The 20,176-nt window shown below is 38.4% G+C and overlaps 1 protein-coding gene across 2 annotated transcripts in view; it reads left to right on the forward strand.

Moving 5' to 3' along the window:
• The window catches only part of kif26ab (kinesin family member 26Ab), a 116,027-nt gene that overhangs the window by 58,083 nt on the left and 37,768 nt on the right, over window positions 1–20,176 (forward strand). The window contains exon 4 of one of the 2 annotated variants that reach the window (XM_077238507.1): window positions 5,517–5,683. In XM_077238507.1, coding sequence (XP_077094622.1) covers window positions 5,517–5,683 — 167 coding nt within the window. Of the gene's footprint in view, window positions 1–5,516; window positions 5,684–14,273; window positions 14,444–20,176 lie in introns of those variants that run through there. The other variant, XM_077238508.1, reaches the window with a different exon arrangement.

Below are 20,176 nucleotides of genomic sequence, written 5' to 3' on the forward strand. Positions count from 1 at the left end.
ATTTCTCTCACAGGATCTTTTGTTTTATGCATTGCATGAATTTATTGGTAATCAGCTGATCTGATGTATCAGATCACATTTACTACTATACTAAAAATCAACCTCCTAATGTGTTCAATTTATAAGTGACCACGTTTATTCCATGCAAAGGCTTTATCGTTCACAGTAGGAGTAGGGAGTAGGGTGTAGGGGTTGAAAATAACAGACATATGGATGCACTTTTGCTAAGTCAAATGTGCTGCTGTTATTGTCATATAATGGTTGAAGTATGGAAAAGTTCACTTTGAAGGGCTTTTTTGAAGCATTATTGTTTCGAAGTGCTCAGCATAGGCATCAGTTATAACGTTCGGTCTGCTTATGTGAGCTAAAGCTGTCTAAATGAATCGCAGTTGAAAACACCTGCATAACTGAATCACATGCACTCAGTTAGACATGGAGAGCATGCTTGAAACATAATGCACTAAGACTGTGTTAACAACAGCCTCATTGACAGATTTGTAAATCTCTAGTGCAGATTCACATTGTCAGTGCACCTGTTGCTTTATGAGTGAGTGTTTTGGAAATTAGTATCATGTTGTCAATGAATGTTGCAGGGATCGGTATTGCTGTTATGATGAGGTTTACAGTGAGGTATAAGCACTACCATTCAAAAGTTTGGGATCAGTAATATATATATATATATATATATATATATATATATATATATATATATATATATATATATATATATATATATATATATATACTGTATTTTTTCAAGAAATTCATTCTTCTATCCAACAGTGACACATTGACAGACTTTTACATTGATAAAAATAATTATATTTTAAATAAATGCTGACCTTTTGAATTTCTATTCATCTAAAAAATCGAGAGATCACAGTATCACGGTTTCTATAAAAATTTTAAGACACCAACCGTTTTCAACTCTGAAAAGAATAAGAAATGTTACTTGAGCACAAAATAAACATATTATAATGATTTCTGAAGGATCATGTGACACTGAAGACTAGAGAAATAAAGATGGTGAAAATTCAGCTTTGCAGACAAAGGAATAAGTTACATTTTAAAGTATATTCCATTTTTATTTTAGAATAATTGTTCACAACATTACTGTCTTTACTGTATTTTTTATCAAATAAATGCAGGCTTGGTGAGCACAGACTTGTTTCAACTTACCGACCCTAAAATTTGAACAGTAGTGTATATATACAGCAATTTAAATAAATGCAAATATTTATTGTTATTGACTGGTGACAATATTCTCATAATGGCTGAATGTTGTGTGATTATCATCTGTCTGATATATTGGTCTCAGTCATATATCGATCGATCACCAGATTGCAGGTTTGGCAGATTGACAGCTTGAGGAGTTCATTTTATTACTTCTGCTTTTTATTGACTGCCTGCCTTACTGCACTGTTACATTCCACAGTGGACTGCTGAAGCTGTATAAGTGTACAGCTTCAGCGTGTTAAACTAAACAAAACTCACCGCCACAGGTGGACAGCTCAACTATTCCTGTCTGTCTTCAATTGCTGCATCAGAGCGGTATGTAATTATAATACATATCACATCTTTTTGTGGTCTTGACAATCTTTTGCAGTTGCCTTTGATAGAGCCTTTTTGCTCCTGCCAACAGTTATGAAAGGGGATTAGCAATAGTGACGCCAATGCATTTTCTTTTTGCACTAATGTCAACAAGTGCTTTTATTCCAGCGAGTGAGCCGACACTGAAGCTTTTAGCAACCAGCATGTGCTTGTACACAGACAAAGCAAAAAGCCTTGGATAAAAAACTGTCCCAATGCTGGTCCAGTATGTCTTGAAAAACTAACAGAAGCTGTCTGCCTTGCAGTACTTACCCAAACACACCACTCGCACATGCAGTTTGTGCATGAACGGGAATTGCTCTGAGCTCTATGTTTCCCCCTAGTTCAAAGATGTGCCTCCTTGTATAATTTGGAATGGCTTCTTCCTTTCATTAGACTGGAGGTATGACAATATTGCATGCAGTGCGCTGGGACTTCAGCAGAGCCTTGAGCAAAGAGCTTTAATTCATCTGATTTCTGTGGGGAGAAACGACAATCGGCAGGAGGAAAGAGGAGGAGATAAAGCCTTTGAGCTGGACTGAGTCTGACAGGAAGTCTTTGGAGGGGCCTTGTGTTCTGTGAAGTAGATTTTTATGTCTCTTCTGGTGGGTAAAGATACATCACTACTTTTGAGGCAGGTGAGAGTTCCTCAAAAGCAAGAAGTGAAACATCAAATGGCAAGGAGCACTTTGATGCAGAATCAGGGCATTCATCATCAACACATGATGAAGAAGTTGACAGCTGTCAAATTTAGATTCAAACATCCGCCTTAAATGCTTAGACAGACCATGTGTGTGTGTGTGTGTGTGTGTGTGTGTGTGTGTGTGTGTGTGTGTGTGTGTGTTTTGAGCACTAACTCTGTTAATTCCATTCCATTCCTTTTAAGTCCTTTGGATTACTTTGGTCCATATCCATGTATCATGGTATTTCTCTGTGTGTGTGTAAACCCCACTCCCCTGTCCTGCGCCCTTGTTAGCCCATCCACCTTCCACGCCGGAGACCCGGGTTTGAATCCCACTCGGAGCAGGTTGAGCAGGACTGGTTACATTTGGTGCCAGAAGCCGGATGGGAGTCAGGGTTGGGGGGTGAGTGTAACGGACGTAGGCCAGTAAGAGCTGTAAACATCACTCCCCTGGCCTCAAGAGACACGGTAGAGGCTGTGGTCTTTAGCGTCCTTGGTCGCGCCCACCTCCCACGCCGAGCGGTTCGAGTAGGACTGGTTACATATGTTCCATGGTAACAAGTGATTACAATATTCAAGGATTAATAATATCAATGTATTACCATCATAATACCTGTTTATATAGAGGTATACAAACACATTGAGACCCACACTTAAGAAAGTGTATATAATTGTCATGTTTTTACACATAGCTACACTTCCGACATGTAGGGTGCACCAAATCGTCAGCTTAATCTTGATTCCTCTTAAGCTTGTTTTAGCCAGAAAGTTTTGGATACTAAGACAGTATCGCATTCATCATTTTCAATGGAGACATTTCCAGAATGCATTGCAAGGAGCACAGTAAAGTAAAAAAAAAAATCTGATTAGAAGCACCTTTAAAAAGAGAAAGAAAAGCTGTCTTGAGAGCAGGTTACTGTCAGCTTTATTGCTCTTTGCTCGAGCTGGCAGATAAAATTATTAGAGCATATCGAGGTGGGATTTTCCACGTGGGCTTCATATGGGCTGGAATGACCTAGTGGCCTACTGGGAGCCCAAAACCAGGAATCCTTAAGCAGCGTGAACAGACTGTGATCTACCGCCCTCTGAGCCAGAGAAAAAAGGAGAGAGAAAGAGAGAGAGAGAGAGAGAGAGAGAGAGAGAGAGAGACAGAGAGAGAGAGAGAGAGAGAGAGAGAGAGAGAGAGAGAGACAGAGAGAGAGAGAGAGAGAGAGAGAGAGAGAGAGAGAGAGAGAGAGAGAGAGAGAGAGAAATTATGCTGCTTCTTTCTATAAAAGAAAGTGAAAGACACAGACCTTCGAAAGGAGATGCGAGTAGTAGGATTTTCTGGATTTTGGTGGGGTGTTTACTGGGTGTAGGGTGTAGCATAAAGAGAATACCTGATTTCATTGAATGCTAGGAGCTCTTGCAGCTGTACTTTAATGACCCGACCTGGGGATACAGCATGCACACCTTGTCCTTTGTGTCTGACACTCATGAAAACAGCTTGACTGGAGGGCTTAAGTCCTCAAAAACCCATAGTGGGTTTTTTGACAGCTGCTTCAGTGTGTGTGTGCGATATTGTGTGTCTAATGTCTGTGTTTGTGTGTCCCAAATTCGGTCTCGCTCCGACTGCGTAGCCCCTTAAACATCCTGCTGATGTGAAACCTGACACTCGTTTCTTCTTTATCTGCACGTGGGCGGATTACCGTCCTGTCCAGATAGACACCATTCGCTGTCAGTGTGACGCTGTTTGGGGGAGGAACAGCTATTGTGTATGGGTAGACATTCACAGAAACAAATTTAGTTTAACTCATGTCCACATGAATACTTTGTCATTCTGAACAACACATTTGTCTGTTCTCCAACAGAACTGACAGACATAACAATTATTGATTTCAACCCTAAACAGAAAGCAATTATAGACATAAACACAATACTGAGGCGTCTGAATAAACAGACATAAACAACTCAAACAAAACAAATCCATTTTTTTCTCTGCTTTGTTTAGAATCCCCCATCCCTCAAGTTGAAGCTTATGTTTTAGTAATTATTCAACCATGTCACAGTTCAACAAAGTGCAGACTAGAAACATCTCAAAGTGGATGATACTTGTCGTAGTCCGTCTCATGTGAGTAATCCTTCCATGTGTCTGAAGGTTTGTGATGTATGAAGCTCATATGTCATCCTAGGTATATAAATATTTCTCCTGTCAGAGTTGCGTCGACACATCACGCACTGGATGGGATATGCTTCATGAAAAGATTGTTAATGATGTTATTTTAGTTGCCAGACATGAATCCAGAGCAAACACGAATCCAGCCATTATGCACAACCACCACAATGTAGCTAACATGCCACGGTAAAGCCATGGTTGTCTATTGCTCAATGTGTTTAACTCACGATAGTCTCTGGGAAATGGTCCAACTTTACCTGAAGCCTTTTAGCACTCTTAGCCTACTTTCAAAACAAGCACTTGACAGATCATATTGATTGTGGGTTTAACTACTTAGTTACTCACAGACCTCTGAGACAAAGAGGTACAATTGACTTTGGTTCAATAGTGAAAACATACCTGAATGAATGGGTTCCAGTGCAGGGATATTTAACAAGCTGCAAAATAACTCTAAAAACTATTCATATTCCTTTTCTGCGAAAAAAAAAAATTCCTCACAGACTCCATGCAAGAATTATGTAACAGCATTGCAAATGATTCCTAGAATCATGCTCCGATTACTTCAAGTCGCCCAGTTGCTATCCCTTCACTGAGCATTTGTGTAGACACCATTGGAGACACTGACAGAAGACTAGTTTCTTGAACTGGCCTCTTTCTCGAGTGCAGAGGAAGACGTGCCTATATTGGCTCGGTCATGAGAGACTGGTGGACCCATTTCTGGATTGACAACCCCTGCATCTTGCAAAGGATTTCACATTTCTTGTGAGCCCTTCTAATCGCTACCCATTGAAGCCCTATTCATACCTTTAGTACAGGGATGAATGTTCCTCCCTGGTGGCTAATTATGTACTTTATCATAAATGTGTGCGAGTAATAGTTACCACCTCCTTTTGATATGTGACCTTTGAAACATAATTTGTAAGGGAACTGCCTCTTGCTCCTTGTAAGGACTTGCTGTCTTTTTTTCTAGAAGGTGTAGTCTAGGCATAGGATTCTTTGAACTGTGTAAGTTAGCGTAAGATAATTTTGTATCTCATTATTGAATTTCAATATTTTAAGCGTCATATATCCTGCTTCTTCCCACCCCAGTCACAAGGCCTTGTGGGTCAAGCAGAGCAGAGCGAATGGTCTTCAGACACTACCATCTCCAGAGTGTCCATAACTCCCTCCAGACAGAGAAGTCAGGTTCAGGTTGGCCAGGCTGTGCCCTCTTCCTCCGACCATCCCAATTCAGCTGCGGCATCCTTCTTCATCAGGTAAGAAAACACATTTACCATAAATCACTTAATGGATCCTCAAACATCTATATATAGCAATGCATTGTTAATAAAGGGGTGGTTTTAATGCAATTTTCACAAGATATAAAATAAGTCTTTGATGTCCCCAGAGTGTGTATGTGAAATTTTAGCTCAAAGTACCCTACATATATTTTTATATAGCATGTTAAAATTGTCACTTTTTGAGGGTGAGCAAAAACGCACCGTTTTTGATTATGTCCCTTTAAATGCAAATGAGCTGCTGCTCCCGGCACAGAGGGCGGGGCTTCAAGAGCTCCTGTGTGTTAGCAGCTCCGATTACCTCAGACAGACATGCACTGAAAATTTCAAAAACCTTTAGCTTTTTTGTTCAATGTCATACAATGATGGAGAGACTCAAGAAGTGACAACATGTAGAATGCAACAATCTTTAAATTGCGTTTCCGGGGGCGGGGTTTATGTCAATTTTTTGGTCCGTGATGTCACTAACATGGGAGGAATGTCGTGTAGTCCCTACCAGCCGTTTGTTGTAGTCCTTAAAAAACAATTTATTTTAAAGAAAATATCTCCCTTTGCTTTGAACTTTGAGCGTTGTAATTTTGCAAATGTTGTTTATGCTCAAACAGCAACATTACGCAGTATTTAAATTTAGGAAAAGTGAAATCATAATCAACCACTCCTTTAAACCACCCCTTTTTTGTTCAAAATAAACAAATTTAAATAATGAGTCAATACATCAATTCTTAGCGGGACGGGTTTCGCGGGACATTGCGTACATACGTCACTTGCTTGTGCGTGTCTCGTCATATCCATAAATAGAGAAAAGTTGCTCCGGCTACTTTGACATGTGTATGGTGTGGGTGTGGCATAGGTTGTCCCAACCAACGAGATAGGTTGACGTGGAGTCACTAAATCTCAAACCTCCGGGGAATCACCCGTTTTAAAAGAACGCAGAAAAGAGGACAGCTGCTGGGGAAAAGAGAATGCGACAGAGCTCGTAATAAAACAAGAATCAACATTGGCTTTGCTTTTTGGAGATGATGAGAACTGAGGGATTTGAAATGTTGTAAAAGAAACGTGGAGATGGTGTTTTTATTACTCAACTGCTCAGTAAGATATTTTATTGAACAGATAAATTGCCATATATAGCTCTCTAACAGAGGTCATTGTGAAGCATTATCTAATGTGAAGGATCATATTCACCCACCTGAAGCTCAACCAAAACAATGTCCTTTGGCAAAATGCATGCAGTTTTCTTTTTAACCTCTAGAGGGCCAAAAGTTACTGTACATAGTGTACCTTTAACTAAATACTTAGGGATTTTTACCCTCAGAATATAATGTCATGGTTATAGATTTTGGACTTGGTATAATGTGGTGTATTATGCTTTGGCATAGTAGCTATAGACTGGCAACCAGAGGGGCAGCTTTCTTGAGAAGGCACCTAACCCTAGGTTGCTTCAGAAGAATTTTCCCTGTAGTAAGTGTACTTAAAGTTGCTTTGGATTGAAGTGTCTACTTGAACACTGCCTAAATTAAATGATGGCATGATTTTAGGAACATACATTCTAGTCTTTTATCAGTGTATTCTCAATTCCACTGGTATGTGGAAAGGAGTGGTGACAGGAATTCTTCTGGAATGTTCCTGGAAAACACATTTGACATATTTCTCAAGCCAAGTGACAGCATGGGACATTAAAGAGTGTTCAGGGGCCTCTCCCTTTGAGGAGAATGAGGGCTGCCGAGCTTTTAGATCCGCTTTGGATGCTGCCACCTGCCGAAGCACTTCCAGGTCATTCTGAGACAACAGACAGATGTGACCCCATGTAGGACAAGGTTAATTTTTGCAGTCTGATTAATAATTGCTTGTCTGTTTTCTTTGGAGTTGATCTCAAAAGAAGCGGATAGCAGGGAGGCTGTTGCGTCACAGAAAGAGAAAGATGAGGAAGAGAGAGAGAGAGAAAATAGATTTGTTTTGGCCTCTTAATTTAAACTCCTGGGTGGATGAACAGAAGTAGGAAATCATGTTAGGTACCACCTCTTGTTTCATCGTAAATAGTAGTGCCTGCCAAGAATTTTATTGTTATGGTTTGGAATTAGGTCAGTCATCATTTTGGACACCCTATTATCCTTGGAATACTGGTTCCAAGACTAGGACATACTGTACATAACTTTATTAATAACAGCCACTAACTTTCTAACTGTCATTAAATTAGTAACCAAAGACGGAGAAATGTAATAACTGCACTAGATCAGGGACGGTATATGGTATAGACAATCCACTCATACATACATGAGTGGTAAAAGTCCTAATTCTCAATATACTCAACCTGTTGTGTGTTTTGAGATACTTTGACTAGATGTGGTCTGACATAAGTTTGCATCAATGTTAGTTTTCTATAAGAAGTCAGGCTAGTTGATTTAACTGCATGTTTTAAGCAGTAAAACAAGTGCAAATGATCCATTGCTATTTATTTTAAAACAAGATCATTACTATTTTAATAACACCTAGAAATTTACTAAGACTTTCAGACACCTTTCACCTCAAAGATGTTTGACCTGATCAGAGTATGCAGAATAAGAAATGCCAGTGCAATACCTTGCTTTTAGGCATGCCAAAAATATATGAGGGGGATCCTCTAAATTAGTCATTATCAATAATTAGTCAAAGTCTACATTTAAATTAAGAGCTGGTAGTGAACATCCAGACCTGCAGTTATTCCTCTAGTGTGCACTGGGCCTTTAAACTGCTTGTACAATAAGCATGAGGCTGGATCCTCTTGTAAGTCAAATGTTAATTAGAGTGCAATTAGAGTTGCACAGTGGAGAGGAGAGCAACGGGGGACAAAGTAAATCTGTTCCCAGTCATCCATTCAGTGTTATGATCGTATCCATTAATTCAAAAACATTTTAAATAAAATTTCAGAACAGCAGTGATCAGAATACATCTTTGACCACCTCTGAATATGGTCTTAGTGATCTAATCACAGTGTTTCTTGGGTGTAGTTAATGTACACCTGGCTTTTACTGCTTATCTTTGTGCTATCTTAGTTTTTCTTGAGGCCAAAATGTTGCTTTACAATTGCCTTACAATATCAGTATCTCAACTTTCATCCCCAAAAACTATATTATGGTATTACATTATAACCGGACACTACTATAATGGTATTGAAGTACCTTTTAAATACATTGATCTATGAAAAAGGCAATCAGTAAGTTCCATGATATTAGATCTGGTACTATTGCTGAACCATGCTACTGCCACAGTCCTTTTGTAAGGCATCTTTGGCTATAGTTAGGTGATTTAACTTTCTTTTATTTTTTGGTATACAGCTCATGAAAACCCAAAATTCCTATCTCAAAAAGTAGCATATCATGAAAAGGGTCTCTAAACGAGCTATTAACCTAATCATCTGAATCAACTAATTAACTCTAAACACCTGCAAAAGATTCCTGAGGCTTTTAAAAAACCCCAGCCTGTTTCATTACTCACTTTTATTACTTTCATTACTGCCCCAACACTCTGGATGAGCTTAAGGCCGCTATCGAAGCATCCTGGGCCTCCATAACCCCTCAGCAGTGCCACAGGCTGATTGCCTCCATGCCACGCCGCATTGAAGTAGTCATTTCTGCAAAAGGATTCCCGACCAAGTATTGAGTGCATAACTGAACATAATTATTTGAAGGTTGACTTTTTTTGTATTAAAAACACTTATTTTATTGTTCGGATGAAATATGCTAATTTTTTGAGATAGGAATTTTGGGTTTTCATGAGCTGTATGCCAAAATCATCAGTATTAAAACAATAAAAGACCTGAAATATTTCAGTTGGTGTGCAATGAATCTAAAATATATGAAAGTTTAATTTTTATCATTACATTATGGAAAATAATGAACTTTATCACAATATGCTAATTTTTTGAGAAGGACCTGTATTTATTAGTGAGTATCTATTGAGAAAATAGAAGCGGACGATGAGTCATGACTGAGAAGTTGACTTTTCCCTAACCCCCATTCTCGGCATATGCTCCAGAGTGATGGAGCATATGATTAGTGTATTGACATACTAGCTGGCTCCTGTAATGAATACAGACACAGGGCCCAAAGAGATTCCTAGAGCTTTAGGATGCCCTGTCACACTCAACAGCCTGGCTTGCTTGGCTATTCCAACTCAGTGCTCCGCGAGATGAAATGGTACTGAGCATTGTGTGCAGGGTCATGTGAATGAATCATCTGAGCTTTTGCTAGGTGGGAGTTGGTGTAGAACTGATTAAAAGGATATGACTGTGTTAGATGGCCATATGCTCCATTGACTCCAAAGGGATGAGACAAAGAGAAAGAAAATGAGGTTGAGAGATTTGTCTGTCTTGAGATCAGAGCGACTGTCCACGGGGGTATAAAATGTGCAATGAATGCTAAAAGATTTGGGGCCAGTTTTACTAAACATGGGAAATTAGTGTGAGAGCACAATCCCATAAAAGTGCCTATGGGAGTGGAAAGTTCTGTGTGTGATTACTGACAACGGGCAAATTAAAGAACACAGAAGCAGCCAGATCATTTCCATAATGACCAATGCAATCTACCAAGAGACGCGCAAATTAGCGTCTGGTTTAAGATATGCTTTTTTTGGGGCGGTAAATAATGGCACAAATACCAGTAAATTGACGAGTGCAAACTTTAGTAAATCACCTTGCTTGATTTATATAAATACTCTCCTCCCATAAATTTAGCGTCTGGAAGGGAAACTCCTACAAATGCCGCAAAAATAACCCTGTACACACCTTTTACAAAATGAAATTTAAGAGCTCTAAATTTTCACTGCGTGTCTTTAGTAAACCCTGACAGTAGTTTGTTAATGCCAAAAGAGGGTTTGTTAGTAAATCTGGCCCTTAGTGTTTGTTTGTGTGTGCTTTCATTTTAAAATACTTGCGCGCGCTTTGTGAAGAGCGCTCGTGCATGCGGCTGTGAGCGACTCATTGGTTAAATGTACTTGCAACTCAAAATGCTTTTGACGCGAAATTAATGTAAACACGGTCAGTTATATCTTAAACCAACACGACAAACCACATTTACAATTTCAAAAGAGATATGTGCATTAGTGTGAATGCAGCTTATCGTATAGGGGGAAAATCACTCCAGCTCTTGAATGGAAAACGTTCAGACAGCCTACTTTTAAATACTGAAAGCACTCTTTGTTTATTGTTTGTAATGTTTTTTTTTTGTTCCTCTTTATTTACTAGCTTTTATATTTTGAAGCTATATTAGTTTATAGCCCATTTAAAATTATTAGCATGTAATTGGTTTAATTAAATGTGTTATATATATATATATATATATATATATATATATATAAAGTATGTATATTTACACATCTAATTAAATACATATTTTAAGTGTTATTAAGATTAATTAATAAGAAAAAAATTAGATCGGATCATGAGCTGCCTAAAGATTCCCATCCCTACTGTACAATGATTTATTGCTTGTCTTTGTCGACTTATACAGAAGGTAAAGAACTTAAAGTAATCGCATATTAAATCGCAATTGCAATATTGGTTAAAAAAATCGCAATTAGATTATTTTCCATAATCGTTCAGCCCTAGTGTGTGTGTTTGTGTGTTTGTGTGTGTGTGTGTGTGTGTGTGTGTGTGTGTGTGCGTCATGGGTTTTAAACGGGAAAGTGCCGAATACAAATCTTTCACTGATAGTTTAGGTTAGTGGTCTAACTGAAAGGTTCTTTGAACACTGATGTGTATTGATGACAAGATTGCATACAGAGTATAATGTCTTAAACTGTAACAAATGTATTGTTGAAGGTTGTGATTTCACTGTCTACATACCATGCTTATTCACATGCAATATAGACATTGTGTGACGCTGAAGTAGTGCTAAAATTCATTCCTTTTAAAGTGCTGACACAACGCATTAGTTGACCACCCAGTCCAAGTTTAGGGTTGCAATTACAAGGTGTGTAAACGGATGGTATATGTTTGTACATGCATGTATGCTGGTCAGCATGTAAGAGGCACAGCTGTTTGGTGGTATGTGGACTTGCAGTGGCATTGAGCACACACAGTTAAAAAATTTTTATGGCCTAGCACTCATTTTTAGTTGCCTGTCCAGGTGAGCTTAAACAGTAATGACTATAATTGAAGTAAACATTCCACTGTAACTACTTAAACAACAATCCAGACTTTCACCAGACGAAGTGCTTTGTTGCGCTGGTCTTAGGGAGTAACCATAGAAACAAAGGGAAGTTAATTCATGGGATGTTTATGTTGTGGCTTCAATAAACATCATAGCCAGTTGAAGATAAAAGGAAGGGAGACATTAGCGAAACATGAACTATGAAATTACATTCATTCTTGTGACACATCTGAATTGCTTTCCTGTGCACTAGTTCACAGTTGTTCCAATTAGAATAGTACATTTTAACATTTTAAAGTATTATTATTTAACCACCAACATAATTTCATATCGTTTATGTATTTGTTACCAAAAGTCCAAAATAGATTTACATTCTTATAATCTACCAGGGCTGTAGCGACCATAGGCATTGAGGGAGACTAGTCTCCCCCTCAAAAATTGGAAATGGCCATATTGTCCCCCTCAATATTTTATATTTCTTAATGCTGTGCTCCATTACACACCAATCTGTGGTTGTTAGGATGGCAGACAATTTAAAAATGTACATTTTTAGGCTGATCTGCCTGAGCGGTCTTATAGCTCTCGTCAATGTCTAAAATGATGGCCAATCAGATCAAAGGCGGCGGGACTTAATGTTCACTGAAGATGAGTGTTAATTCCAAATCGCCACTTTTAGTTTTTACAGTGAAAGAGTGATGATATAATTAACTAAACATTTCATATTTGACAACTGTTTTACAATGGATATGTTTAACGATCCACAGTAACATACAGTGATGCAAACCACTCTACTTTTTCAATGTAATTTCGCCATTTTGAATAGAAAATGCAGTCATTTAAATTATGCAATTCATAACTGAATGTGACTAGATACGATTTTTTCCCCCGATTTTGACATATTAGACACAAACGAGAGTGAATGTGTGCATATGTTTAAATAAAATATTATTGGCAAAGAGTTTAGATGAACTACTTCACAACTATATATGCTATAATTTGACCTAGCACTTCTTGTACAGTTCCAATTTCTACTTTATGCCATTACATCCCTTTTAATCCTTCAATTATTTGAATTTCTTTAAATAAAAAGACTCCCTCCCCCCTTCGAAAAACAAAAAACATTTGGTCCCCCCCAATTTGCAAGACATGGTTATGGCCACACTGGTTTTAGATGCTGCAATGCCATGTATCACTTTGGATAAAAGTATCTGATAAATTAATAAATGAAAATATAAATCTATCTACATAGTTCAAGTATTATCGTTTCTGAGTTTTATGTTAATTACACCGAGATTTGATGATGGATACTGAGTCTCCTGTTGTCTCTGCTAGTAAAGCGCAATAGTAAGTGTGTTCCAGCGTTTAATTTTCGCTCTTTTCATCACCAACACTAATCTACAAGAGAATCTACAAAGCCACTGAGCAAGAGGATTCTCTACAAGCGGGTCATGTGATTTCAACATGGCAAAATACATTGAGGGTGTTCCCACACCATACACAATTAAAACACTTTTTGTAGAAAACTATTAGCGTACACATTCAGATGAATCTTCTTTTAAATTAGCACCAAAGTACTGAACACACCTTTAAATGTCTTCCATTTGGCCTGTATTTTGATGTGCATGTGTATAGACTACAAAGCTTTAAAGTAACCTTTCATGAGCTGCTAACTGCGCATAAGTTAGTAGATATTTAACAATTATTCCTCTTGTAATGAAAGGTCAGTTGATGCATTTTGGTACCCCTTTGGGTAACCCTTTATGACTAGCATTGCCCCTAATTCTTGAGTTCTCACTGTGCGCTCCAATTTAAAGTCAATTAGGTACATAAATGCATCAGTTTAATCTCATTGTTCAGACGATTTGCTTCCTTCTCCTGCTGTATTGGGGCAATAATGATAAAGCATCCCAAGAGTTGTAAACAGGGGGATGCCATTCACCTTTCCACCCACATGCTGTGTCAATGCTAATGTGGACAGTGGTCTTCTGATGGGTGGGACAAAGGGGCGGGGTTCTAATGGAGCCGATGGGATGGTGGCATGGGGGATGGTTGACTGGAGTAGAGAGGTGAGTGAAAGAGAAGAGAGGGGTTGTTGAGAGTTCTTACACACAGTCACAACAGCTCTCGGCTAAAGCTGATAACGTCGGCTCCGTAGGCCACCCATCACAGCGGAGGATTACGGCGAGAAAGCGATCCAGGAGGGGTAGAGAGATGGAGAGATAGAGAAAGTACACAGAGGAGAACAGCAGAGGAGAAAGAAACAGGCAAATGATCCATGTGGATGGCTGTTTTTGAGTGACAGCACTAATCCCTGACAGGGACAATTTGGGAAAACAGATTAATGCTGAGTGGTCTGGCCCTGGAGCGGAGCCGGGCCCTGCTGCGCCGCTGAGTGACGGGAGCCGGGAAACAGGAGCACTTCAGTCAAGGCTGATAGTGGTGGACTTTGAAAACATTAATGCAGTGAGTTGGTAGGCAGTGAGGTGAATCCACACACATATCCACTCATGGTGGGCAGACTCGGACTAATGCCCCACAGCAACACTCCCAGCTGGAGGGAGAGAAAATCATGGACTGTGGAGGAAAGTAACTGGAGCGGCACCATGAAACTTAAGTAAGTCACCATATAAGAAAAACATTCACATTATTTTCTGACTACCGTCAAAATTGTTGCCTTAAGTTGAGTATTGATGTTTTTTTAGGATCTTGCAGAACATAAAAGTTATTTTCAGTGATTCAGTTGAACCAGTTTGCCAAGCACAACTATTTCACTACAAAACTTTTGTCAAAACGTTTGATTGATTAATCAAATGAATCAGTTAATCGTTTTTCTACTGGTTCAGTGAATTCACTGTTTCTCAAACGAACTGGGCTTTTCAAATACTTCTATATGACTTTAGTTTTAGTGATGACTTAAATTAATCAAATAATTGATATTATTTACTGGCTCAGTCTGAAATATTCCTCAAATGAGTCGGATTTTGCAAATACTTCTCCCGGAGTTTTTATTTTTTAAGAAATAGTGTACTCTCCTTTATCGTTGACTTTAGCTGTAATAGGATCAGTTTTGTTGACAGTGCTGTGTTGAGATGTGCCTTGTTGTTTTACCATGTATTTACTCTGGCTGAACCTCCAGCTGCTGGTCTCTACTCCTAAACACACGGTCAAGCTTGAGTTTGTCTGTAAGTGTGTGTGTGTGTGTGTGTGTGTGTGTGTGTGTAATGGTCATTGAGCAGCTGAGGCTGATACTCGAGAAGTGGAGGCTGGGAAGGAGGGTGGCCCTCTAGGCAGAATGTCCATGTGTGAAGAGCCTGCAGTGGGCCGTGAGTAGGGGTGTGCCATATCATACCGTCCACGATAATACCGGTATACATTTTTACATGATAAAAAAGTGTCATATCGCGATATCAATGATATAGCGACGCAATGACGTATGGCGCATTTACGTTCCTTAGCACGCACAACAACAACACCTGTCTGAGCGCGAGAGCAGCCTGTCAGCCTCCGATGACGATTTAGTAATTTCACAAACAGCTTGAGTGTTCAGCGGGGCTGCCGACGCGCGTCTTCTCTTGCGTGGCGTTTAGGAGTCGGGACATGACTGAATGGTCTCTTGCACAATCGGGCCATCAGTGCATCATAACTAAAGTTTATAATTTTCAAGTCTTTTTAATTCTTATCAGTTTAAACATTTAAGCGGTTTTAAACTATCCAGTAAGCTACTCGCGCACTCTCTGAGAGAGTTGCACTGCGTGCATACATAGAGTAGCCTATAGCTCGCGAGAAACTAAAGTTATTTTTCGCGGATTATATCACTTTAATGGGGGGAAAAACGCAAAATTGTGTTAAACACATGTATAAAACGCACGTGACAGTGTGACAGACAGTATAATGAAAACAGCAATGGCTCCGTGCACTAGCTGTAAAAGTGACAGCAGCCATAGGCTATGCGTCTGTCATTAATGTTGTCGTCAAAACAACAAAAGATAACTTTAATTGTAATGAATGAGAATTATTAGCCTATGTATTTAATTTAATCAGGAAACAGAACTAAAAGACTATGTGTTATTTTACATTTGATTACTTTATTATGTGTCTGTATTATTTCTGAATACTGGTGTTAGACCTACACACATTTAACATTTAATTCAAAGATTGAAATCAAGCTTCCTTGTGTTGTGTAAACTCTTAACAACAAAATTACCACATTGTAAAAACGCAATGAGTGAGCAAACATTTAGGCGAGATAAACATCATAAGAACATTTTCAACAACAACAAATAAAATGTCTATATCGTCATAAATATCATTATCGCAAATATTCTTGAAATATCGTGATATAATTTTGAGGCTATATCGCCCACCCCTAGCCGTGAGATGTTCTGGTTTGTGGTTTTGGGTGGTAAGCGTGGATGATGGAAGTGTTGATGTATCTATCACTCTAGGCCAGCACCACCAGGGATCTGCTCAAGCCAAGCCCACTTCCTGTCCTCAGGGTTTTTGGCTGAAGTATTGATGTGCTCAAATGGACTGATCCATAAACACCCCAAGGTTTTCTGTATACACTCTTTAACACCATAATCCCCCTTTTTTTGTCTATAATTCACCTTTTTTCTTCTTAATCTATTGCATTTAGTGTTCTGGTATGAGTGAATTTTACAAGATGCTTGGGTCACATTTTATCTCAAAATCAAAGAAGTACATTTGGCATCAAGAAAATGATGCCTGGGTTTTGCATTATTAAGTGGATTTTCATTTTTATTGGTCATAATTATTTTTTAAAGAACTCTAATGTAATATCGTTTTTTTTTTTCAGAATAAAATTCTTTATTTTTTTCCTGTTTAATCAAAGGAACATGTAAAATTCCATACAGTTGAAATGAAATGAGAAGTTTAAACAGAAGGATTATTTTTTCGCATTGTGGTAAAGAGAATTGGATGAGATGTGCTTATGTGTCATGGAATTGATGTCCCAAAATATGGTTAATTTTATATTATGGGTTATTTGGATTTTGGGATGAAAAATTACCTAAATATGTTCTTGATGGGTTTCGTGAGCTTCACACACAGGAAATATAGATACAACCCGAGGATAGCCTTCAGCTTTATTGTAAAAAAGAGATGCTTTCCATTTCCAATGCATTAATAACCTTATATATACATGCACAAACACATAGATGTGCAGCATATAAAAGTAACTGGAACAAAATAACATTGAAATATGGTACAACAAGTAGTGGTTTGTTACACTGTGTTGATGTCAAGATGGTGTTCCTGTGTCTTCTGTCCTGTCCCCCCCATCAAACCTTTACAAGATGTCACCACGTAAAATCAATGAATGTCTCCCACCCACTCTCTCCATTATTCCCCAGATCTTCCTGATTTTTACACACCCCCAGGTTGTGTGAATAACCCCCATTTTGTGAGTCTCTCAGCCCAAACAGTTCTCACTGGGGTGATTATTACCTTCGAGAAAACATGAAGAACACTAAAGGTTCTTTGTTTTGTCTGGAAGGAGGCAGACTCACCTTTGAAGCACTTGTGAAACAAATGTACTGTCAGCGGTTTAGCATCACAATGGATTCTCTCTCATATGTCACAATCTTGAAGCTTTCTTCATTTGCTCTACAAAAATTAATTTCTTTTAACTGTATGTTTCCACTCTTTTTAGAACTGTAGTGACAGCAATTAATTTTTATGCAATATAGACAACCAAATATCTAAACCTCATCTTTCAGCTTTTCGCACATCTGTTTCTCAGGATGAAATGTTCTTACAGTCCATGATACAATAGCATTCAAACCTCAGTTTACTGATCACTGGCAAGACATCTGGACTCCATTTACACCTGGTATTGGCATCTGTCTTGGAAGATCGTATCACAAGTGGTCAGCAGAGAAAAATGAGTTTACTTCTGGTATTAGCATGTTTCACAAATGCCGTTTTGTTGCAAGCGGAGAAACACTATACCGCTCAAAAGGTTGGGGTCATTATTATTTTTTTAAATAAAATAAATAATGCATTAAATTGATTAAAAGGTGACAGAAAATACATTTATAGTAACATTATATTTTAATAAATTTGAATTAAAAAGATTTTTATTTTAAATGCTGTTCTTCTAACGTTGTTTAACGAAATACTTGAGCACCAAATCAGCATATTAGAATGATTTCTGAAGGATCATTTGACACTGAAGACTGGAGTAATAATGCTGAAAAAAATCAGCTTCGTTATCACAGGAATAAATAACAATTTAAAATAAAAAAACTGTTATTTAAATTGTAATAATATTTCACAATATTACTGTTTTTATTGAATTTTCAATCAAATAAATGCAGCCTTGGTGAGCATATGGTGCTTTCAAAAATATGAAAAAATCTTACTGACCTCTAACTTTTTAATGGTAGTACATCACTTTATGTCACCTTGTTTTGGCACAATGGTTCTTTTACATAAGTAGGACACAGTGTTTGTCTATAAAATGTCTATAAAAATTGTGATACAGTGCATTAGCATTTGCAATGCGGTATACATCCCTGGATGTATAGGGATGTATACACCCAAAGGTGGTTTTAGGGGGACCCATACAGATCCTGTATTTTTATTGGATCACATATGATGGATTAATACCAATTATAAAATGGCTCAAATTAAATTTGAAGCAGGGCTGAACAGATGATACAGAACATGACAACAAATACCGGTTTTGGGGACAATTATGTAAAGGGGTCGTAGTATAGCACCCACCTAAACCTTTTTCCTGAATAAACAAGGACGTAAGCAGCAAACAGTTGGTGGTTTTCATGCATACAGTGGGGGTCTGTGACAGCTCAGGGAAAAGCATGAAAACTGCTGTGTCAGGAAGCCAAGCAATCCCACTCGCATACAGTCACCACAGTAAGAGAAGCAGGCATCAGCGAGTCCCCCAGACAGAATGGATCTGCTGATCCATGTCTATGGACTCAATAGATGTGGGCCTGTAGGAGAGCTGATGTTTGCTGCAACACTATGGAAATAAATGTTGTTGAATCAGTCAAATTCCAAGTGCCTTATGGCCTAGGGGTCTTTATATGCCAAAGTGAGGTTGTTTGCAGGCACTTCGGGTTCTTTGAAAGTGTTTTTTGAACTGGGATTCTAGTTAATCTCTTGCATATTATTTGAAAATACATACTTGGTGGCTGGAATTACATACTAGCACTCTGCATATAGCTATATATATATATATATATATATATATATATATATATATATATATATATATATATATATAGTAGCTGCTTTCAGGCTTCCCACGGTGTGGCGGCGTAACAAGGATTGATTCTTAATTGCTTTAGCACTGTACTTCGCACAGTAAGCATGATAGACAAGTCACCGTTGCCTCCTTATTAGTCATCTCAAAGCTTGCACTTCTCGAGAATGCTGATTAAAACAAACCCTAAATAACAATTGAAAGCCATTTCACAAGGGAAAACAGTAAATAAGAAAGAAGAGGGAAGCGCCGGCTCTTCTAAAGAGGTCTCCGGTTTGCCCGGATTTGTGGAATACAGATCAGATCAACTGAGGTTATTAATTGTGTTACCAGACCGAGTGGAATATACATTTAAAGGTTTATTACCTATTGTCTTTTCAGACAGCATATGTGGTTGAAGTTGAAAATTCCCATGAGGTCATCCAGCCCGAATATCCTCTGTTGTGGCTGGAGAGAACAAAAGCAGCAGCTCACAATCCCACCACAATCCACCCGGTTAAGCTTTGAGCCTGAGCAGAAAAAAGAAAAAAAATGAAAACAGAGTTATGTCTAATTAGTGTTCAACCTTCCCCTGATTTCCCAGCCCAATACCACCCAAGTGCACAGTTCATACTTATTCATGTAGCATGTTTTACCGCAACTCAAGCAAAATTCTAGACTACTTAATGAGATCCCTGTTGCTTGTCATTACAAACACACACTACTGATTATACACATTCTACTGATTCCATAAAGAAAACTTTTATTGTCAAAGGAGGAGATGCTATAGCCTGAATCTCTCTACAGATGTCGCCTCAAGGATGTCTATAATACTTGCAGAATATGTTAGCATTACTTTGAATCTCTATAGCGTTTGCCCAGCTGGGGCAGGAAATTGAAATTTGCCATCTTTACTTGTTGGTGCTTGGTTTTGCTACCAGGATATTTGCTAATGATTTTTTGCTGCCCCATGATAGTTAGCTTTCTAGGAACAATTTGGTTTACCTGCTGAATAAAGCTGAATCTTAGCTTATGTCTTTGTAAGCTAACCGTGTTAGCTCACAACATGTTAGCTTAGCCTGCACTGGATTCAACGGGTGGACCAAATTGTTAATGATA

Source organism: Siphateles boraxobius, unplaced genomic scaffold, assembly GCF_051911475.1.
Source record: "Siphateles boraxobius isolate OS27281-9 unplaced genomic scaffold, OSU_SipBor_1 22, whole genome shotgun sequence".
NCBI lineage: Eukaryota > Metazoa > Chordata > Actinopteri > Cypriniformes > Leuciscidae > Siphateles > Siphateles boraxobius.